The 23,630-nt window shown below is 38.2% G+C and overlaps 1 protein-coding gene across 2 annotated transcripts in view; it reads left to right on the top strand.

Moving 5' to 3' along the window:
* The window catches only part of RAD23B (RAD23 homolog B, nucleotide excision repair protein), a 37,039-nt gene extending 13,822 nt beyond the window's left edge, over window positions 1–23,217 (top strand). For both annotated transcript variants that reach the window (XM_057404405.1, XM_057404406.1), the window contains 8 exons: window positions 1,059–1,138; window positions 5,229–5,476; window positions 8,971–9,026; window positions 12,809–12,936; window positions 17,769–17,895; window positions 18,997–19,124; window positions 19,524–19,700; window positions 21,496–23,217. In XM_057404405.1, the coding sequence (XP_057260388.1) occupies window positions 1,059–1,138; window positions 5,229–5,476; window positions 8,971–9,026; window positions 12,809–12,936; window positions 17,769–17,895; window positions 18,997–19,124; window positions 19,524–19,700; window positions 21,496–21,609 (1,058 nt within the window). In that variant the 3' untranslated portion in view covers window positions 21,610–23,217. The remainder of the gene's footprint in view (window positions 1–1,058; window positions 1,139–5,228; window positions 5,477–8,970; window positions 9,027–12,808; window positions 12,937–17,768; window positions 17,896–18,996; window positions 19,125–19,523; window positions 19,701–21,495) is intronic.
* Window positions 23,218–23,630: the final 413 nt, after the last annotated feature.

Below are 23,630 nucleotides of genomic sequence, written 5' to 3'. Positions count from 1 at the left end.
TATAAACCTGAAAATTGTAAGGAAACCTGTGTAGGTTCTGAGTCAGATGCTGCACCATCTGCTGCAGATATTACTACTGCTACAGTATATATAATCAGTATTTGACCTGCAAGACTGGTGGAACCAGTAGAGTAAGATAGTGGCACCTCATCTGTTTTCAAAGTGTCATAATGTGCTTATGTTGCTTGATTTCTTTGTAATCATCAGGATAAGATTGTTATCTTGCTATACACAGTTAAGTGGTGTATTCCACTAGCACTGAGAGTGGTTATGAAAATTCTCCCTTTGAAATGGGGAAGTGGTGCGAAATACCCCTAGTGTTCTGATTTGTGGTACTGCCTCTAGATCAGCTTATGATAAAATAAAAAGGAAAGTCTGTGGTTTAATGTGTTTCTCAGTTCTTCTAAGCGTGAGACAAATCTACTTCACCACAATACTATCTCTGAGTATGACGTTTCAAAAGCTGTTTTTTTTTTTCTGGTTTATTTATTTTCATCTGTCAAGGTGGCAGGATATGGAAAGTTTCTCACTTTTTATAAAGCTTTAGCCTTCTTTTAAATTGTTAAAGTTTCAAAGTCACAAATATATGCAGATAAACTTAGTCTGTGGCGGACTCTGGGAACTGTAAATAGTTTACTGCATCTGAACAGCAAACAAAAGCAGAAACGAATTTTCTTCCTGTATCTAGAGTGTGTAAGCAGTCATAAGTTACTTAAGATTATTTTATGCTGAAGCTTTTTGTCTACATTACTTTCATCTGTGTTAAAGGTCCAATAAATCTTTTGCTAGATATTTAGTGCTTCTGTTTTGAATTATTTGAAGCGTCTTCAACACTTGGAGCAACAGCTTTCAAGCTAACTAGTCCTGTCGACAGCATAGGAGGAAAATTGTGGCAGCTCTACTGCTAAAGCTTAATACTTGAACCACTTTTTGTAAGGTTATTAATCTGCATAAAATGTGTTTTTTACAGGCTTTTGTTTGAACTTTGTGAAGGAATCTTGAGATCATCAAATGATCTGTTTAATAACTTCTTAATTTATGTTTGTTTAATTTGCCAGGTAAAATCCTGAATGATGATACTGCTCTTAAGGAATACAAAATAGATGAGAAGAACTTTGTGGTTGTTATGGTGACAAAAGTGAGTAATTATCTTTGAAAAAGCAGTTGCATTGTTTTTCTTTTAATTGTGGTGACTGATTGTATGTGCCTATCCTTAAAACAAGTCGAGTTTGATTATGTGAAAGTTTTTGTCAACAGTAAAAGTAAATTCGTGTGTGAATAGATACGAAATATTATTTCAAAATTCTGTCTGGCCTATGCTGATTGTTATTTTTGTTCTGTGCTGAATGTTTACATTGAAGACAAAATTTGTCAGTGGCTGATTTTATTGTTTTTTCTTTATTGTCTTTCTAGTATTTTATTATTAAAAGGAAAAAGGGAACGTTTGTTACTAAATTCCCTATGTAGGTCTCTTCCAGTCTTTCCATGTTGCTTTTCAAAACTCATAGCTGTTTCTTTTTTCAAACTCAACAGCTTAAACCACTAAAGAAAGGATACCTATGCCAATCAACAAACCTGTGAGTTTTGAATGACTGCAATGGCAGTCATGTGGCGTGTATTTGAAGTATCTCCTCTTAGCCACTTGTGAGATTGCTTCTGGAATCAAGCCACCGATTTTCTAGGCACTTCAGACCTTTGGGATCTGAATAAAACTGACTTAATCTCTGTCATAAGTTAATTTTGGAGTTAGAAGTCCTCCTGTTAAAGAAAACACTATTCATTTGCCCTTCATTTCTGTTTGGTTTAGCTCATTAGATTCCCTGTTTGACTTTTAACTGTTACTGCTGTCTTCCTGAAGAAAGAGTGTTTTAGTCTGTGGGTTGTGTGGAGAAGAGGCATTTACCAGTATAAGAAAACAGGTGCAGATGGGATTTCAGAGTACAGCTTGCATTTTGGTTATAGCAGAAGAAACACAGATCTCCATGAAGACCTGTTAAATGCAGTACCTTATATTAAAAAGGACCTGTGTTTTGGAGTTGGGCATTTCTTCAGTATTAAAGTCTTTGTGCTAAGTCTTTTGACCTCAGTTTTGCTTTGATTCTTTTCTAGATAAGACATGTCCTGTCACATAAGCACAACTGCTGATTTTGTCTGATGCTCAGACATGTTTCAGTGTTTTACTTTGAATGTTTCTTAAAATGCTCTTTATTTTGCCAGTCATGTTGGAAGCCATTTGCTCTCAGCCTCTCCTTTCCTTTAGACAAAAGGAGGAAATATATCTTTCTTAGTTTAAGCAAACATTGTCTGAAAGTGATTCACCTTGAATAAGTAGTTGTGTTTTGTTAAAGTTCAGCTGTTTCTCTTGGTAAGGCATAGATGGGGTCAGGCTTGTCACTCAAGGATAATGATAGGACACAGCTTTCAAGAACATAATCCTTTACTTTAGCTGAAAGTTACATGCATTCTGAAAAGTGTAATTTCTATATAATAGGATTAATACTGCACCCAAGCAAAATTCATGTTTCCAATAGAAATGTGAAGATTAATTCACAATTACATGCTAGTATTGACCACTCTAAATTTATTGCTATAGATTTGGTAGTCCTTGATTCTGCTGGATTTTTGGTGCTCCCTATGGAACTCAAGTATGTGTAATGTTATTTATCATAGAATCATAGAATAGTTAGGGTTGGAAATGACCTTAAGATCATCTAGTTCCAGCCCCCCCTGCCATGGGCAGGGACACCTCGCACAAAACCACGTCACCCAAGGCTCTGTCCAGCCTGGCCTTGAGCACTGCCAGGGATGGAGCATTCACAACTTCCGTAGGCAGCCCATTCCAGTGCCTCATCACCCTCACAGTGATGTTGGGACTTTCCTCCCCAGCCTCCCATCTACAGCTCATATAACATCTTGGGAGGGACCTCAAGGATTAGCTGGTGCAACCTCTCTTGGAAAAGCGTGGCCTAGACTAGGTGTCCCTGCGCCCTGGCCAGCCAAATCTGAAAGCTTCCAATACTGGGGAATCTGCCACTTCACTGGGGAGGGGGTTCCAATGGCTGATTGTTCTCATTATGAACATGCCCTGTCAGAATCTCCTGGGAGTTAACTTGTGCCCATTACCCCTCTTTTTTCCATGTGACTCCATGTAAAAAGGGAATCTCCATCTTCTTTGTAGCCACCCTTTAAATAGTGGAACATGATGATGAGGTGTCCCCTGACGCTTGTTTTCCCTGTGCTGAACAAACACATTTCTCTCAGCCTTTCCTCAACAGGAGTCTGCCCTGTCCTTCAATCATGTCTGGGGCATTTCCACATCTTTTTGTATAGCAGGGACCAGAGCAAAACAGTGTTGCAGTTGTGGTCTGACAAGCGCTGGGTGGAGTGGGGTGGTGATGTCTTTAATCCCTGTTGGCTTTCTTTGCCACAGCTGCACGCTGTTAACTCACATTGAACTTATGTGTCAGGACCAACCCTCAAATCCCTTTCCAGAGGCCTGTTCCCCAGCTGTGTAGATCAGAGCCTGTGCTGCACTCATGGATTATATTGGCCCAGATGCAAGACTTTACACTTGTACTTGATGTGCTTCATAGGGTTCTTTCTGCCCTACTCTTCCAGCCTGTCCAGGTCATTCTGCAGGGTGGCTTTCCCTAAGTGTTCACTTCCCCACTCAGTTTGGTATTGTCAGTAAACAGGGTCAGGGTACACCTGATCCTATCTTCCAGATAATTTATGAGATACTGAACAGCATTAGGCCCAAAATTGATCGCTGGGGACCCATTTATGTAGTGCTTTGAATATAAGGAGTGCATAAGTAAAACTTGTTGCAGGTTAAGTTTAAATTGTTTAGCATCTCATTTTCTGGCAAATAGGATCATAGAATCATAGAATAGTGAGGGTTGGAAAGCACCTTAATATCATCTAGTTCCAAACGCCCTGCCATGGACAGGGACACCTGACACTAAACCGTGTCACCCAAGGCTCGATCCAACCTGGCCTTGAACACCGCCAGGGATGGAGCATTTACAACTTCCCTGGGCAACCCATTCCAGTGCCTCACCACCCTCACAGTAAAGAACTTCTTCTGTATAGCCAATCTAAACTTCCCCTGTTTAAGTTTTAACCCATTACCCTTTGTCCTGTCACTGCAGTCCCTAATGAGTCCCTCTCTGGTATCCTTGTAGGCCCCCTTCAGATACTGGAAGGCTGCTATGAGGTCCCCACGCAGCCTTCTCTTCTCCAGGCTGAACAGCCCCAACTTTCTCAGCCTGTCTTCATACAGGAGGTGCTTCAGTCCCCTGATCATCCTCGTGGCCCTCCTCTGGTCACGTTCCAACAGTTCCCTGTCCTTTTTATGTTGAGGACACCAGAACTGCACACAATACTCCAAGTGAGGTCTCATGAGAGCAGAGTAGAGGGGCAGGATCACCTCCTTCGACCTGCTGGTCACGCTCCTTTTGATGCAGCCCAGGATACAGTTGGCTTTCTGGGCTGCAAGCGCACGCTGAAGCCGGCTCATGTTCAGTTTCTTATGGACCAACACCCTCAAGTCCTTTTCTGCAGGGCTGCTCTGAATCTCTTCTCTGCCCAACCCGTAGCTATGCCTGGGATTGCTCTGACCCAGGTGTAGGACCTTGCACTTGGCATGGTTAAACTTCATAAGGTCGGCGTCACCCTCTGGGTGGCATTCCTTCCCTCCATCGTATCAACCGACCCACACAGCTTGGTGTCATTGGCAAACTTGCTGAGGGTGCATTCAATCCCACTGTCCATGTCACTGACAAATATGAACAAGATAGTGTTCATGATGAAAGTGATTTCTGACTTCAGCACTTTTTTCCAAATTTGAGTGGTGAGAAAACCTTATGCTTGTTACACTTGCCAGATGTCTTTTAGACAGCCATTTTAGTTTCTTCTGAAAAATGTGCTTTTGTAAAACACAAGATTGTTTTTACATTTAAAATACTTCGATCTGTAAATATTTAGTCTTAACTTTGCATTTTACTTTATGCTCAAATAGTGTGGCTGCTTAGGTGTATAATTAAGTACTTTACTGACCCTGTTAGTCACCTGTTTAAACACAGTGATACATTATAGACTTAATGTTTTAATGTTATGCTGGATGTTGAGGCAGCAGTGTCAAATACAAATGGTCTTAATTGGTACGTTGACTATAGAAAGCATGAGTTTAGGAGCTTTGTGCTCTGAGTTCTGTTGTCCCCCTGTAGGCCAAAGCAGCAACTGGAGCGACTCAGCAGTCAAATGCTACTACTGCTACTAGCTCAACGACTACAGCTCCCACACCAGTCACTGCACCACTCCCTGATGCTGCCCCTGTACCAGCTCCTGTTCCTCTACCACCAGCACCAGATGTAGTTGCCTGTGAATCAGAACCTGTGAGTGATCCTAAAGAAGAGAGGCTAGCAGAAGAGCTACCCGAGACACCAGCTGCTGTCAGTCCATCGTCAACTGACAGGTACAAAGGAGACTCCGAAAATGCTTTCCCTGTCCATTTCTATTGCTTCTAGTTTTGATTTTGTTGGGTTTTCCATTACAGTATTAGTTCAGTCATTTTCTCAGTTCTATGTCATTTTTCCTTTTTCTTAGCTGTAACTTCAGACTTTGGCTCCAGTATAGCATTATAATATGCTGGTAAGAAGTGCCCCTCACTGCTTACACCTTCTCTGGTGGGAAGTGTGATCTTGGGACTAAACCTATGGAGTGGAGACTTGCATGACACGGGATTGTACTCCCATTAGGCATTTCAAAGTTACTGTGGCACAAGTTTCTTTTCAGACCGAGGGTATTCACCTGCATGGAGATCTACTTACAAAGCTCTTAAAAGACTTAGAGGGGCATGTCCTCTCCTGTTCATAGACCTCTGATTGTGTTTTAAGTCTTGCTGGTTAGACTTAAACAATAAGTTCTTTATTGTTGTAAGAATCTCTTTAATTTCTGGAAAGAGTGTTTTTTGGTGGGTGCTTTTTTATTTGTTTTTTTTTGTGGGTTTTTTTTGCTTGTTTGTGGTTTTGTTTTTTTGTTTGTTTGTTTGTTTTCCCAAAATGCAGTATTGCTCTTAATAATGTAATGTCTTATTTGTTCTGAATGTTCTTTGACCCATCTGCAGATAGCTGTGGGAGCTGGGGTAGTTTTTAACCTGAATTCTTTACATTTAAGAAAATCAAATGGAAATTAGAAGTTTCATCCCTGTTGTATACTGTGGCTTATTTTGCTCACTTTAATTTGCTTAAGTTTGCACGGGATAAAAATGCTGTTAACTGTAATGGCACTTGCAGTGCTACATAGCATTATACATTTCCGTACGCTGGTTTTCGATCTGTATGTTGTTTATGTGGTGCACAAGACATTGATCTTTGAAGTGGTTGTATTTAAACACTATCAAATACTGATGATAAGGAAACAAAACTTGCAATTGCCTAATATTTTGAAATTAACACAAATTTCTTGCAGTTGGTAGCCTAATCGATTATTTAATTTTGGAATTCTGAGAAATAGACATATTTTTAAAATGGAATACAAATGAAACTTTATTTATCAGTTGAATAAATTTCGATTTTTTTTTTTTTTTATATAATGTTAATGGCTGTGGTTTGTTTTTTTTTTTTTTTTTTTGCTGCTCAGCTTGTCCAGTAGATTCAAAGATCAATTTAATATTTAATACTAAAACAAGTGCTTTCCAGGTTTTCCATGTACAGATTGCAGTATGTAAAACTGCGGTAAGGAAGCCTTACATACCTAACAGGAGGCAAGAGGTAATTTAACAAATACATTGTAGTTACCATCTGCCTTAATTTCAGTGAGTACTGCTTGTTTCTGATTTGCTTTAGCAGTTAAATTACTGAGGCTGGTGAAGGCATATTGAGCCATGGCCGGGCAAGCTCTCGTCTTGTTTCACTTTGATCTTTTTTAGTTATAATTTATACTAGTGAAGCATTCTTGTTGGAACTGATTTTTTTTTCTTAATAAAATGCATCTCTGTAAATATCTTGTTAGATTTTTTAGTGGCATCTTCAGAAAACTCATTCAGATTAATCTGATTATCTTTGATTTGCTGATAGGAGTTGTCAGATCTGGTAGCTGATAGATGTGGAGCTGGTGCAGCTCCATGACCCCAGGCCTATCAAGTATCAAGACTGAATGTTTATTCCCAGCACATACACACAACATGTATATACTTGTATATATGGCTGGCTGCAAAGGTTAACACAGGCGTGAAACAAAGGGCACTTAACAGCCATACAGCACAGCAGTAGCATTTTGTTCACCTCAGGCTACTCAAGGCAAAGCCTACTAGTGCAGAATACATATGTACAGGCATACATATGAACCATACAAATTTGTCCAGTAGCTGGCCTTAGTCTATTTCAATACCTGGCCCCTAGATCTCCCAGTCTCTTAGGTTTTTGACATCTGGGTGTGTGACAGCCTGAGCCCTGCAGCCCCACTCCAGTTGCTGATACTCACGTTCTCTTTGCATGTATATGCATGCATGCACACACACACAGAGGATAAATCCAGGAACTGACTGTAGGTATTCACTGAACCTGATAGCTAGTCCCCTCTGGTCTCCCAGTTGCCTCATTCATTGCCATATGAACAGATCTCTCCACTAGCTGATTGAGACCTATAACCTTAACCAGTAGCTGACCCTCTGACGTTACAGTCTTTCCAGCAGCTCCTCTTTCAGGCACTCCAGTCTCTGCAGCAACTGGCTCTTAATTTACAGCCAGTCAATAACCAGCTCTCAAGCATCAATCCTACTTAATGTAGTCAAGCTTGATGCTTGCGGGTGATTACACACATGCCAGTGTATGCCTCCACACAGAATACGTATGTCTTGTCCCTTCAGTTGCCAACACCTCAGGCACTTAGGGAGCCCTTGGTCGCTTTCCCAGTTGCTGGCACTGAGACTTCCACAGTGCCTGGTCTCTGCAGTTGCTGGCTTCACAGACGTGGAGCTCTGTGGCTCATTGTTCAGTGTCCAGCTGTGGGCAGTTAAGACTTCTATACACACACATGCATGTAGAATACAGACACCCCCAGCATGAAAAATAGTTATGGTAGTTGGAAATGGAATTTAATTAGAAGGCAGGATGGACTGGTAGTCAGGTGCAGGGCATGGCCAGGAGGTGCTGTTTACATGTGAATGTGGCCCGTTTTCTTCCCACCCCCCTGTTTTTTGGTTTTGTTTTTTTTTTTTTTCCTCTTTAGCTATGCTTTTCATCTGTAGGGTGCCTTGATGCTTCTGTTTACCTGCCTTTGGTTCTTCCCCATGATATCCCATAAGTCTTGTACAATTGCCAAATGCTTTTTTCTGGCACCCCATGGTGCGTTGCACTACCCTGTAGGCAGTAATGCCCTTTGGTCTGTGTGGAGACCGGAGGGCCTCTCCTGTTGAACCATCGGGGTGTCACCCTGAGACGAAGGGGCTGGTGCTTTCAGTGGCAGCCCTGGGAGGAGCCAGGAAACGGGCACCCTTGGCTCTATGTTAGGTGAAGTTCCTCTGCCTGGGGTTGTGCCTTTGTGTTCCTTGGTGTTTGTGGAGATGAGCCTTTAATCCTTTAACAGCTTTTGATAACTTGAGATGGAGTAATTACAAATATTAGCAGTTTATATTCCTCATTGAGGTCAAACCAGCGACTATGGGGAAGCAGTTAGTGAAACTGCTGTGTGCTTTGAAAATCTACCTTGTTCTCCCACCCTTTAAACTGTTCAAACAAATGGCCAATCCTTGAGTAGGTGGGCAAGAACCAGACTACTGGGGGGCAGTTGGAAGGTTTGTAAGTTTGTAAAGTCTGATCTCACTATAAGAGAGAGTTCTTTGGAAAGCTTTGTTGTTTTTTTAGAAACAAAAGGGGCTATTAGAGTTACAGCTGCTGCTGCTTTTTTGAAAAACAGGAAGTTTTCCAAAGTTTTGTAATTACCATTGCACTTGTCTTCATCTTACAGTACAACAGGTGATACATCTCGATCAAATCTTTTTGAGGATGCTATAAGTGCACTTGGTAAGTGGAGTGTTTTTTTAATGTAGACATTATTTTGGTGCAGCAGAAACAAATGACGGATTAGCAGATACTGACATTCTCCTCTGTATCTGTCATTGTTAAGTTATAATCAAAGTATTCTTCTTTAAGACCTGAAGTTGATACCTTAGAATCAGCATCAAGAACTTCTTTACTGAAGAATGTTGTACTTCATATAGTTTTATTGTGTAAAAGGAGAAGATCCTTATAATTCCTGTTTTCTTCTTTTCCCCAATTTGCCTTAATTTCTCTTCAGTTTGAAGTGGCTTGAATAGAAGACTGGATATAAATAATATACTTTTCACCTTTGCTTCTCAGTGTGCAGGTTTGATAAAATGGCTGCCTTTATTATTCATGTTCCACCTTTGACAATACTGTCATTTAACACATTTAGATTAGATAAATTGAGTGCTATCTGGGTTGAGGAATGAATGCTTTTGTGTACTTGCAGTCAGTTCACTTTTCTTTTGAGAGTTTAAATGTCTTTGTCTATCACTGGAATAAACAGGGTAAAAACAATAGGTAGGAAGTTCTGCCCCACATTTATGCTGATTCTGGTAGGTAGGAAATTACTAGTCAAACCCACAACTCCCACTTAAATTTTTCAGAGGGGAGCTTTTTTTTGTGTAGCATTTTAAGACACAGAAATAAGAGGGAGGTGTTGTTTTTTTTACTTTATCTTACTTCTGTAAACATTAAGCTGCAACTCGGTACAAAGAGTTACACACTAATTTCACTTACATTTTTGTGTAAGGGTGTGTTGATATATTGGAGATAGGTGTTGTGATTAAGCAGCCCAGAGTGATGTAGGAGCAGCAGTAATGTTTTATGTGCATTGGTGGTAGCCACAAGGTTTAGTCTGTCTGTTTGCAGCTTAGGTCTTACGTTACGACATACTGTTTTAGGCTGAAGAAATAGATGAGCTGAAATAGCTTACAGATGCTATAGGACACAACTAGTCAAGTTCCATTACATTTTTAAAGTGCTACTATCAGAGAAGCTGCAGGCTTCGTTAAGCATTCATTATACCTTAGTGGCCAAGATCTGGTCATCACAAATACACATTAACAATAATGGCTAACAAGTTTGTTTAAGGTGATGGTCCTCAGAATAAAAAAGAAAAAAAGGAAATAAAATCTTTCAGTGTGAGCATCACCTCACTATTCATTTTATGTGAAAGTTCTCTGACTGGTATCTGATACAGTAAACCCACATGTCCCTAACAGTTTGAAAATAGCCAGACATTAAGTGTAATTTCCTGGGTAAGCATACTGCAAGGGTTAGATGCTAAAAAAATTTCAAAGACAATAGGCATGAACTCTATGGTTCTTTTTCTTTAGACTGTCTTAACAGGAATTTGCTTGTGCAAATTTATTTAGCATTGTCCTAAGTAGGATCCTAGGCTTGCTCTTACTATGGCTTCTCAGTTACATTGTCTGAAGATAATTGACTTCACTTTAAAAGCAGGGATTGATTTCTACAAATTTGCTTTTGTTTTCAGTTAGATATGCTGACTAAAAACTCATGTGGCTTTGTGTGCTGCGTGAGGATCTGCGCATCTTGCAGTTCCTGTGCAACTGTATCTTTCACTGGAGCAGCCTAAGCTTTATTTAGAGCATGGGACAAGAATTACTGTGGGGAGTGTGATGAACTGGAATTTGAAAGTTAATCCAGCTTTAAAATGTTCTTTCAAAAGACAAAAGCAAAAAGCAGAATCAGTTCAGCATTGTCCTCACATCCACAGTAGCACTATGTAGAGATAGGCATGACTCTATATCATGACACTGATGGTGTTCAATTCCTCAGTTGTTATTCTTCATCTTACTTTGCATGACTTGTGTAAGTAGACTGTATATGAAGTACATGTGCCTAAATTCACAGTAATACCTTTTTCTTCTTTGGCTTTTAATTATGGCTTATGTAGCTGTCTGTCCACAAGAGGCTGACCTTTTTGCAGATGGTTTTTTTTTTTTACCAAATACTTCATACTGTTCTAGTCTCTACCTAGCTTATACTGTAAGAGTGCTGCAGAAAGGTTTAAGTGCTAAGTAATTAGATCAAAATGTGTTCTGTCTGCTGTTTGCCTTGATAAGTTTGTTAGCTAAAACAAACTAAACAAACTAAACTAGAGCTGTCTAAGAAAGGACATGAGTAGTAAGTTTAGCAAAACCATTGTGTTGGGACAGTTATTGACTTGGCTTTTTTGCTTCTCTGAAAGTATGTACAGAAATATTTATCTTTAGAGTGAAGTTTAGGGTATTTTTTTTTTTTAATGTCTTTGAAAAAATGAAGGTAGATGTAAAATAATAGTTCTATATGCAGACATGAACTTACGGTTCCTTAAACTCAGGTCAGCACTATGATTTTGAGAACTGAACAGTAATACTCAAATTAGTAAAGGGTTATAGATCCATTATTTATAGATAATGCACAAGTATCCTTGGGCTAGGGCTGTTTTATTATTTTTTATTGAGTATTTTGCCCTCAGTCATACATCCACTGACTACTTAGAAACGTCCTTTAAAAATCAAGCAATGTGGTTATGTTAATGTTGACTTGAGTTCAGCACCTTCTCCCAAAGGGAATAAAACTTGAGGTTTTACTTGGTTCTGCTAATTGTGACTTACTTATCTTAACGGAGTAGCTCTAACGGCATTCGTTTCCTCTACTTTTTTTAATTTGTTGTGCTGATGGTGACTGATAATTCTTTAACTCTCCTGCCACTAACTTGCTAGTGTTGAAGTCAATATTAGGGTTCCACTGAAATGAGGAATACCTTTATCCAACGAAGGACATGGTATTTTGGCTTGGTTTATTGCTTCTGTAAACACACACTTCTGTTTTTGCATGGGAAGATAACCTTTAAGATATTACTTAATTCAAATTTATAATAGGGTAGTTATTTTTTTTCAATTTTGTTGCCTTTGCTGTACTTGCTTTTAAGAAAGAGGAAAAATGGGTTGTGAAAAGAGAGAGTGATTTTCCCTTCAGTACCATTAGTGTAGGGATCAGTTGTCCTTCAGTTGCATCATACATAGTGTGTGTACACTTTTCTCTTGTTAGTTGCAGATATGGGCCAATTTTAGTCCATTTATGCTGTAAGAGGTGGGGGATTTGATGTGATGGATGCCTAGTCAAATATACATGTATTAAATGAAATAACTTGTTCTCATTTACCCTAACTTTAAGTCTTCTGCCTGACTTGAGTTGGTCCATATTAAACTGATTAAATTACTTTGGTCATCAACAGCATGCAACAGGAAGCAATACACAGTTGTAACTTGGTTGTCACTATTTATCATCTGTCTAAGCATAGCATAATGTAAAGTTGGCACTTAGAAAAACCTCAGTAGCTAACTGTTTCAAAGGCAGATTTCTGCCTAGAAAGTTTAATTCCAAATTTACACTGCAGGAGACTTTTCTTGATTACATCAAGAATTCAGTATTGAGGATGCCCTTGACCTTAGATAAAATCATAGGGAATATTATTTCAATTATAAATACAGAAGTATCACAAGTGCTGCTTTTCTCAATAGAAGTTTGCATTGTGTTTGTTATCTTCTATGATTCTAATCAAATGCATAATGAAAAAAAAACAGAACATATTTGGGGTTAAAGCAACTGAACCATGGCAAGTTTAATACAAGCTATTCTTTACTCTTCAATGAGTGGCTTGGATTTGTGTAGAAATGAAATTTATCCATTGAAAGTTTTTTTTGCCTTTTTGCCTTATTCCCTTAATATGGTGGTCATGTTACTTCTAGTAACAGGTCAGTCCTATGAGAATATGGTGACTGAGATCATGTCAATGGGCTATGAACGAGAGCAAGTAATTGCAGCGCTGCGGGCTAGCTTCAACAATCCTGACAGAGCAGTGGAATACCTTTTAATGGTGAGCACTTTTTTATCTACACCTTGTTCTTTCACTTTATCTTATCCTCACTAGAGAATAATTTTGACTGTGATTTACTTGGTTGTTTTGGGTATTAGCCAATCAGTGAGAGTAATACATGTTCATAGGGGCATAACAACAGAGTATCTGGGAGTCTGAGATTTGGATTTGGAGGGTTATAATGTGTTACAGAAAATACTAAAGTTATCCCTAATTGCTTCTGTCGCTACTTTGCTTTTATTCTTTGTTGGTCTGTATGGATATGTATGTGAAGTGTGTCCAGTTACAGTGATAGTTTTAACTGCCAGTGGCTGGCCCAAGAAATGATTTCATCACATCTTGGTGACAGCAATAGCTCTCACCACAAATTTTATATTAGTATCTATAATGTCAAAAAGGCCTTTTTTTGAAGTTCCAGTTCATTGTTTTTACTAGTAATGCACAGTGTTCCTGATAATAGACTTTCCAAACAAAAATTTGAAAGTTTTTTTTTAAGCATTTTTGATTTAACTGGTGTTTTAATTTAAGCAGTGTTTTGGAGAAGAAATAATTTCTCATTTGGTATATAGAGTTTGAAGGGTGAAATAAACTTCATTGTCATGAGAAGAAGTAGAAAATTTCACTTTAATTAAAATCTTGTTGGTTTAGGGGATTTTTTTTTTTATTACTTCTCATTGTATACCATAATCTGACAGGTGTATTGTCTGTGTCCCAGAGAATCTGTTCGGGAACTTGTTTCTTAATCAGTATTTCTTTAGTTTTAAGTCTTTAGTTTTTTCTCTAGCATACCATTTTTTTCACTGATGTGCTTTTTCCTTGCTTCAAATCTGAACTTTATTAAACTCTTGAAGCCAGATATCTTGAACCAGTTATTACAAAATATATGTGGATTGAATTTCTGGTAGATTGATAAGAAAACTGTCATCTTTAGCTCCTGTTATAAAACTTCCCTTTTGTAACTGATGAAGAAAAACTTAACAACTGCAAGTCACTGGCATGCTTGCTACTTACGTTAAGGATCCCAAGACTTTTTAATCTGCAGATTTTAGACAACAAATGTTTTGAGTACATGAATGTAAAAAGTTCAGTTCTCATCTGCTGTAAGGCAAATAAAAGGTGATATATATTGTCTTGCCTTAAGGGCAGATGCAGTGGCTCACATCTACCTGCTATTAGTCTGGAATATCAAGTGTCTAGAATATGAGATGTTTGTTTTTCATGCCTTAAAACCATTGATTTTACTGTTCATTTACTCTGTACATATACCATAAATCCAGTGCCTCCTGTAAGTGCTGGACTTCCTTTGTCAGTCAGGTACGATGTGCAGTACTTGTACACTCAGTCTAGCATTTTCCTGCTCTACTTTATTCCCATTCAGGAAGTCCAGAATAGAAATAGAGCATCCCTGCAATGGAGTTCAATGCACGGCGTGTCTGCCAAATGGATTTAGTCTGACTGGTCTGAACAGTTCATTTCTATTGCTTCACTAGGTTTTGTGTTTAAGAGGGGTCCATCTGCTACATAAGGTGGTCCTTTTCTGTTTCATGTTATCCTTTACTGAAAGTGTCTTTCCCTTATTCTTCCTCTTGCTGACGGAGGAGGGAGTAGGGAGCGACAGTCTTGCTCTTAAGAGACCCTATAAGCTGACAGATGTATATTGTCCTAGAAAAACCCTGTTGTTGCAAAGTCTTTCAAACTGCTCTTAATCTGCTGGGTCTAAACATGTTCCTTACCATCCTGCTGCATCAGAGCAGCTTTTCTTCAGTTAATACTCATCCGTTGATGACACTCTTCTTTGACTCTCTGCCTACCTTTGAACTATCATGAGTGTTGATCTTTTATACAATATGCAGAGTAGGATTAGGGTGTTGAGAGCTCTAAGTGTATACCACTGTCCTGGTTTAAAGAATCAGTATATCAGAGGTACCTATAAAATGCTGGAAAGAATGTGTCAATAGTACCTATAAAATGCTGGAAAGAATGTGTCAATAGTACCTATAAAATGCTGGAAAGAAAGTGTCAATAGAGTATCTTAACATGTAGCTGTTGCTTAAATGGGACCTGAAAGATTCCACTTGTGCATGGTTCACATTACAAACTCTTCAGTTTTCATGGCTTCATGGCTGATGATTTAGATGTAATCCTATGTCCTTGAGCTGTGGTCATGGAAGGAGGTCTCAATTTCAAAATTTCTCATTGCTTTTTCTGTGCTGCAGATTGATCTTTGGAGTCATTTGAATTCAGATCTCCTTTTGACACAAGGATTTCCTAACCCTTAAGAAGGAATTCTGGTTTTCCTTCAACAGCCAGGCTGTTGGTTGTAGCCTTGTAGTCTGGAAATTTTTAGGAAACATTTCTTTTACTGTGAGGGTGGTCAAACACTGAACAGGCTTCCTAGAGAGGTGGTTGATGCCACATGCCTGTCAATCTTTGAGGCATTTGGACAGTGCCCTTAATATCGTGCTTTAACTTTTGGGCAGGCCTGAAGCAGTCAAGCAGTTGGACTAGACGATCACTGTAGGTCCTTTCCAACTGGAACGGTTCTGTTTTAATTGTGTTTGTCGTGGTTTAAACCCAGTCAGGTAACTTGTTACCCCAGCTCAAAACACAGCACTGCACCAGCTACCACAAAGGAAAAACATGACTGCTACTGCTGAACCCAGGACAGTGTTACATTCTTTGACTGGGCCTGATGTGATTATTCCTCTGCAGAGAGCACTGTCAGCTAAAAACTGCTCTGGTGCTCAATTAAACAATAAACAATTTTTTAATCCACTGTAAGGTACAAAAAATGGCCCTTTTGCTGTCCAAGCAATATTTACATTCAGAATTAATCGTTATTCTGTTGGTGAACAAGATGCATACACTTCGCTAGTCTTTTAAAATAACAGTTGCACATAGTGTTGCTTGTTTGGAGAGTGCAACTGCAAGCTTGTATTTAAGAGTTAAGTGCTGTTCAAGATGACAAATAATTTCAAAGTAAATTTGGTTGGACTAGTTTCCATAGTGCTTTCATTCAAGAGCAAGCTTAAGGTTTAAACAAGCATATGTTGTTTGATCTGGGCACAGATCACAGTCTCAACATATGCCTGTGAATAGGTGAAATCAACCAGTAATTTCCTAAGATTAGTCCACGTTCTGACATTATACTTACATTCCCTGAAATTACTGATTTTATAAGAAAATGTGTTTAAGCAGTGCTTTGTAAGGTACTGATAAGAGTGAGTTACCTCAATTGTGTTATGAATGGAATTTTCTTCCTGCTCTGCAGAGGAAAGGATGTGTAGCAAGCTGACCAAGCCGTATAATGGTAATAAAGTGTCTGACAGGGAATACTTGCATTTATCCCTCTGAGAGGCTTAAATGTAGACTTGATGATTAGTTGATTTTATACTTTGATGTGCTCCTTATCTCACAGGTGAAGCGAAGTTTTGGCTGGGGCACTATCCATTTCTCCCTTTCTAGGTGCAGCCTTTATATTAGCTGTGTATTTGTCTTTTTTGTTCAGCTGTGGTGATGAATGTAGCATGTGAAGAATTTGTTATAGCAGGATTTTTAATCTACATTATGTACCAGTGATTTCTATGGTAGGCTTGCCAAACCTCTTAATTGTCTGGTTACACTGAAGTTCTATATTTCCTCCCACCCTGTTCCTTATGTTTTATGATTCCCAAACTGAAGGATGCCGCCTTGAAGGTAGGTGAAATACATAGTTATACCAATTCTGCTTCCTTCTCAGACTTAGCTGGATTTAACATGCTGGAAGACTGTATAAAGACCAAATTTTTTGATGCCATAGAAACTGAGTATTGTGAGGTAGAGGATCTTGTATTGTCTTGCCCTTTTGGGGCTGGGTTTAACATAGCTCCTGCCACTGTGATTCTGTGTGTATCAGGAGGTTTACTGCTCTGTAATCTGCCTCTTTTTCATTCTTGCCAGTCAACTTCCTTTGCCTGTATCAGCAGGACTTGTAGTCAGTCTTTCTTGGTGCCTGTTCCATGCCAGCCTGTCCAAATTTCTAGGCTTCAGAGAGGAGGATGGAAAGGAAAATTTTGGTGTAGGACTTCACTGACAAAGGAGCAAGCATGGTTAGGGTATGAAATTTGAAGGATTCCCATGCAGGAGAAAGGCAATAGGGGTAAGGTCTGTCTCTGTTGTATAACCCACATTCTAGTTTACTATAATTGTTCTTTTTCAGATTAGTCAATTTCATTCTCTTGAGCAATTAGTTCCTGTATAAAGTTTGTTTGCAAATGGAAAATAAACAAAATGCAAGTCAGCTTTTTTAAACTGCCACTATTTGGTAACATACAGGCCTTTACACACTTAAGATACAGTAAATGACATTTGTCACACTGTTGTGTTGAGGAAAGAGGTCCAAATAGCAGTGTTCTTCTGTCCCTTTTTAATTACTTGCCAGATTGTATGGCATCTGTAACCTCACTGTTAGCATTGTGTACAACAATTCTGTTCTAATGTAACTTTATTTGCATAACACTATAACATAGTATATTTAGTTTAACTTTTTCACTCATCAAATATCTTAACAGGATGCAAAGCACGTATTTGTTTATAGAGTAAGATGCATTTTTAACTGATGCAGTGCATACTTTACTACCTCACTACACAAACTACATTTTTCTTGTCAAAAAAGTTACTCTTTTCACAGCGTTATTTCAGTTGTAAACGCATACCTATCACAGCATCTTGCTTTGTCTTTGCAGTGAAAACATTAATGTGTTTTGCTTTATTCTTAAATTAAAAAAAAAAATCATGCAGTAAAACAAGTATCTTTCAGCATTGTAGATTAATTTTGTGAACTGTGGCTTTAGGGCATACCCAGAGATAATCAGGCTGCGGCTGAACCCCCTCCTCCAGCAGCAAGCAGTGGTGCCTCTCAGTCTTCAGCAGTGGCAGCAGCTGTAGCAACTATACCTACAACTACTAGTTCATTGGGAGGTAAGAAAGGTTATATTTGGTAGGTTGTGAAAAACATGCGCTTCAGCATTCTCTTCTTCAGAGAGTTTTAAGTTCCTGGTGCTTCTGAACTGATCAGAGTGAATTGGGTAAGAGCTGTAACATGGAAATTCCAGTTCTGGTACTTGCTTGGAATTAATGGCTTGTTGTATGTGGATATATCTGGAATAAAGCACAAAACTTCTAACAATGCTGTGAACTTGCACAATTCCTTTGATTCAATATTCTGGATTTAAATGTGAAACCATAAATGTGGGGATGGTGTTTTCTCTCACTTTAAGTTCTGGCTTCCTACTTCTTTGGCTAACTGCATTGTCAACTGACTATACTAATACATTTACTGCTTAGAAATTGGAATATTGAGGATTAAACTTTCAGTAACTCTGTGAGGTGTGGCTCCCAAGAGACCTATCCAGGACCTGGGACTCCTCACTCAGCAGTGCAGCGCGTGGGCAGAGTGGTTGGTGCCTGAAGAGAATTGTCTTAAGGAAACACATGAAAAAGGAGCATAATCAAGGACTAGGAAAAGTCTGTCTTAGGGTGTGGCAGAGATACGGTGTTCAAGATACAAGGCAGTTTCAAACACACAGGTAGAAGTGACAAGCATACATGATATCATCCATAAGGAGAGAATGGGGGAAATGGAGTATTTTGGGCCACTTTAGACACTGCTGTGTTCAAGGCAGTACCTAAGTATAGGATATATGGGAAGGCAAGACTCACTTGTGAAGGACAGAACTGGTCTATTGCAGGAGGAAGAGAGCTCTGGTAGGCATAGAGACAAAACAGTAAGCTGGGTAGGTGCCTCTGAATGAGGTTACTCAAAGATGAGACGTAAAAAGTGCTGGAGATAAAGGGCAGAAGGCTGGGTGAAGAAAAAAGGAAGAATTGTTTAACCATAGTATAAAGAATTCTTTCTTAAAGCTAGAGTAAGTTAGTGTGAGGAAGCAAGCTTTTATATTGCTTAGTGAGGGGTGTATTGCCCATTTTCATGTCTTGTTTCTATCAACAGTTATGGTTTAGGTATGTATTTTATTAAGAATCTGTAACTTTAAAACACAAGCTGTTTCATTCATTTTTCAGGACATCCACTTGAATTTTTACGAAATCAGCCTCAGTTCCAGCAGATGAGACAGATTATTCAGCAAAATCCTTCTCTGTTACCGGCATTGCTACAGCAGATTGGAAGGGAGAACCCTCAACTGCTGCAGGTGAATCTTGAAACAACAAAATAATCCTGCTAGTTTTGATTTAGCTTTACAAGAAAAGGTTATGTTTGTTAATAATAGTGTGTTAATAACAGCTATAACGTTCTACTGTTGGCTTTTCAGCAGTTGTTGCTATATAGAATGTGTTTTCTATGACATTAGAAATGGGTGTCAGTCTCTTTAGAAGAGATGCAGAGGGCATCAGGCAGAGGGAAGGGTCACTGCACCTGAACTGAAGCATAAAGTTGAGTTTCTTATATTTAATCACTTCTTTATGAACTTTTTCCATATTCTTTAGACTACTTAATTCACTGAAAATAAATATTCTTACTTGCCTGTTGGCAGGCTTAAACATGTTTTATTTCAATATATTTATTTATTTTATTCTCCCATGCATTGCAGCAAATAAGCCAACACCAGGAACACTTTATTCATATGTTGAATGAGCCAGTTCTGGAGTCTCGCCAAGGTTTAGCTGGCAGTGATGATGGTGCCAGCACTGGAGGACTAGCAGAAGCTGGAAATGGTCACATGAACTACATTCAAGTAACACCTCAGGAAAAAGAAGCTATAGAAAGGGTGAGCCTTTTTTATTTGAAATGTTGCTTGGCTGTTGCTGTAGGGTATGTGCTTAAGACATGCCTTAACTTAAAGTTTGTTTGTACTCAGTAGATCTGCATAATTTTTTATATTTGATATTTCATAGCTGATGTAGTCTTGTTTCAAATCACCTTTCTTCTTGCTTTATAGCAGTTGAGTCTGAAATCTCTTGAATCTATTACTGAGAAGTTGTAGAACCTTTAAGTGATCACAGCCTGTAATAAGTGGTGGTTGAATCAGTTTTCCTTAGGAATGGGAACTCAGGCAGTAATTTCGCTTGGAAAAGCTTTAGATAGTACTATTGTAGAATGTGCTGTGAGAGGTTTCCAGGTACAAAGGTGTGTCTGCATGAGCACTGTTTGCAAAGTACTTGGGTAGTAAGAGCTCTCATAGTTAAGTAGATTAGTTGAAATCACTACTTAACCCAGTTATTTGTCTATCCATGAGAATTAGTTAATTATAGCTTTCTAAACATGCAGGTAAATGTGTCTATAAAAACACATTTGGGGGTGGTATATTACATGCATAAATACTGTGTGTAAGTAACACTGACTACGAATTTGCATAGATGGTAATGCTTCTGAGATTTTTCTTGGGACAAATTGCAGTGTCGTGCTTTGGTACTGTTTTTGTATATTAAAGACTGTATTTTTCAAGTGCCAAAGCAAAAGGTTATGTGAGGAAAAGAACTATTTTAGTATAGGTGTCAGTTCTCTAGATCTCTAGGAAATTGACAAATAATAAAATTAGTCTAGTAAAATTGTGCATGTATTTCTTCACAGATCATCCTCTCTAGTCTGCTGCATTTCCGTTAGAACTATTTTATGCAGTAGACTATTGCCTCTACAACCTCTTCAAAGGTTGTATGCTTCTTCAACTTTCCGTGAAAGACACACCTCAAAATTTAGGTGTCCTAGTATTACAGCTGACACATTTGTGCTGTTTGTAATTATGAAGTTAAATCTAAGAAAGGTTAATAATGGGTAATAGGACATTATTTCCTACAGAAATTTGATCTGCCATGTATGTAAAATGTCTTGCAGGTGCTGTGATGATTTTAAGAAAATCTCCAAATGGTTGCATGCATCTGCCTTTAGGTTAAAGATTGGCAATTGATTTGCTGAATGCCTTTAAGTGCAGGCTAAACCCATTTCCCTTGGCACAGTAATAAGCTCTTCTCTAGTATTCCCATTCCAAATTGTTATCATGTCCCAGACATCAAGTAGTTCTTTGACTTACAAGACACAGATTGCTCTCACCTTACTTCTGATGGCTTCATTGCATAGTCAGCCTTATAGAAAGTGAAAGTCCAGTTGGAACAATTGAAAGTATGGCTTAATGTAATGTGTTGGGCTACGTACTGGTAACCACAGGATGGGAACTTTTGTTTCAGGCAATTTGTATTAAAAATCTTGAGTGTCATATAATTAATAGTTTTAAATGGGCAGTATTTGAAGTTTTTATTCTGCAGCAATGCAGTGTGCTGTTACTTCCTAACATTACTGTGACCCAAGTCTGTTCTAGTAACTTACTGTGTCAGTGAAGTAAGTGGTACATTTTATGTTGCTTCACTAGACTCATTCAAATCACTTTCTCAAGTGAGAATTCTGTTCACAGAGGCAACACTTTCTTATTCTTTACTCATAAAAGCCTGTGAGGCAGCAATTTTTGTTTCAAGAAGGTTGAAACTGCTGAAGTTGCATATCAAGATACTAGACATGTAAAAAAGCTTAATATACAAAACATATTTTCTAAATGTGTTTCTTTTCTTCAGTTAAAGGCATTAGGATTTCCTGAAGGACTTGTGATACAGGCGTATTTTGCTTGTGAGAAGAATGAAAACTTGGCTGCCAACTTTCTCCTACAACAGAACTTTGATGAAGATTGAGAGACGCTTTCTTGTTTCATATCTCACACCAGTGCATTACACTAAATTTGCTCACTCGATTGTCTGGGATTTTGGGCTTACATTCATAATGCTTGGTGTATGGTATATGGGGAGGGGCAAAGAAGATAATATAGGCAGCAGAACAAAGAAAGCAACATGTCTGCTTTAAATTAGCAGATGCAGAAAATGAAAAATAGTATACAACCAAAAATCAGCTCCTGCAGACAATTAGTTCCTTCTCTAAACTGTAGGTTGACTTTTTCTAGGTGTTCATTCTTACCGTGTACTAGTTCCAGCAATGTAGTGTAATGCCCTGCTTCATGTTCCTTTCTACTTAGTATTGGTATGGGAAGTATCCTGTGCTACTAGGTTCTACAATCTGTATTTTGTGGCAACACTGGATAGCAGCTTTGTGAAATCTAAAAGATTGAGCAAATGTAAACATGAATGCCAAAATAATGGGTAGTTGTTTTGCTTTTAAGGTCTGTTAAGGCAGTGCAAGAAACACAGTATTTTGCTTAATGCTGGATTAAAGTAATGTTGGCTTTTTTCCAAATGAAAACCCATTTCAATTTAAAGTGTCTTGATCATTGAGAAACACCATACCCTTCTTTGCCCCTCTTAAATGATCTGAGAAGCTATATGCATACAGGTAAAATTACTATCCTGTTTACATCTTTTGTTTTGCAGAATTACTATTCACCTCAATGTTATGTTGCAGTAAAAGTTTTCAAAACAAGTAATTGCATGTTTGGTTTTGTTATATGCACTCTTGTGAATTGAATATTCTTTTTTTCTGCCAGCAAACGAAATGCAAGCTTCATTTTTGTTCAGCCAGCTTTTAAAATACAGCTGTAAGCATAGGAAGATACTTGCATTCTGTTGCTCTTGAGTAGGTTGTAATGCTCAAGCTATTTCTGTTCAGTAAAGACTTTCTTGGGTTTAGTCACCTTACGAGGATGACTAGTTCATTCCTGGAGGTATCAAGCAAACAGTCAGTCTGTTCCAACCCCAAAAAAATCTGCATTCATTAATACCTTTCATTGAAAATAAGCTCTAGTTACAGAGTTTTGAATCTTACCTCTTGGTACCTACTTGTCATGTATTTTGTTTAGTCATCATAAAATGTAAGAATATTCCTTCTAATACATTGAATTTTGGAGACAATTTTGCCCGTCATTGCAATGCTAGCAACAAAAACAAATTCTAATTTAATCTAAAGCTATTATCTGCAATATTTCTTAAACACTGCTTGGGGATATTTTGTGGTTTTACTGTTGTACTCCAGTTACCTGGATTACAAATTTATCTCTACAGTAACCACGAAAGTATTAGTGGTACAGCACAGAGATGTTGTACCACTAATGATATTAACCATTTAGTGGTATAACTAAATAATTATTTTCTGCTTAGGTTATGTATCAGTGGATTAACTACTTAACTGCTACTTATGCTCAAAGTACAAGTCCAAGTGTCTTGAGAAAAGAAAATGAGAAATGCTGAAATGTTTGTATTTGTTTCTTCATTGTTGTCTGTAGTCTGTTAAATAATTATCTGCACAAAATAGTGAAATGTATTAAAGCCTTTTACTTTCTCTTTCTATCCTTAGACATTTGTGATGTTTTTTCTAGATAGTGCTTCAGTAATTCATATTTTATTCTTTTAAAATTTCATAGGTGTATAATGTCTAAGCAGTCAGTAGTACAACCCAAATCTATCAGTAAGAGGTGTCATATCACTAAATAGAAAATTAAGTCTTTCATAATGCTTTAATTTTGGGGAAATTAACATTAATACCTGAATCAACCAGTAGATCTCTGCTAATTAGGATTCTCAGTATATTTATGGACTGGAAGAGATGACTTTGGGTGTAATACTTGGCAGGCAAAAAGGTGTTAAAAGGACCAACTGCTAGGTACTTGAAAAATGCCAAATTGATACAAGGGCTTCTTGAATGTACTTTGCTACATAGCTAATATCTAAGCAAAAGTTTTTTTGTTTGTGGGAGTCATCTGTGCTGA

Source organism: Pezoporus wallicus, unplaced genomic scaffold (assembly GCF_028554395.1).
Source record: "Pezoporus wallicus isolate ANWC-B61680 ecotype Strahan unplaced genomic scaffold, APGP_CSIRO_Pwel_v1 contig_7293, whole genome shotgun sequence".
Classification (NCBI taxonomy): domain Eukaryota; kingdom Metazoa; phylum Chordata; class Aves; order Psittaciformes; family Psittacidae; genus Pezoporus; species Pezoporus wallicus.
This window is presented reverse-complemented; position numbering and strand designations above follow the sequence as displayed.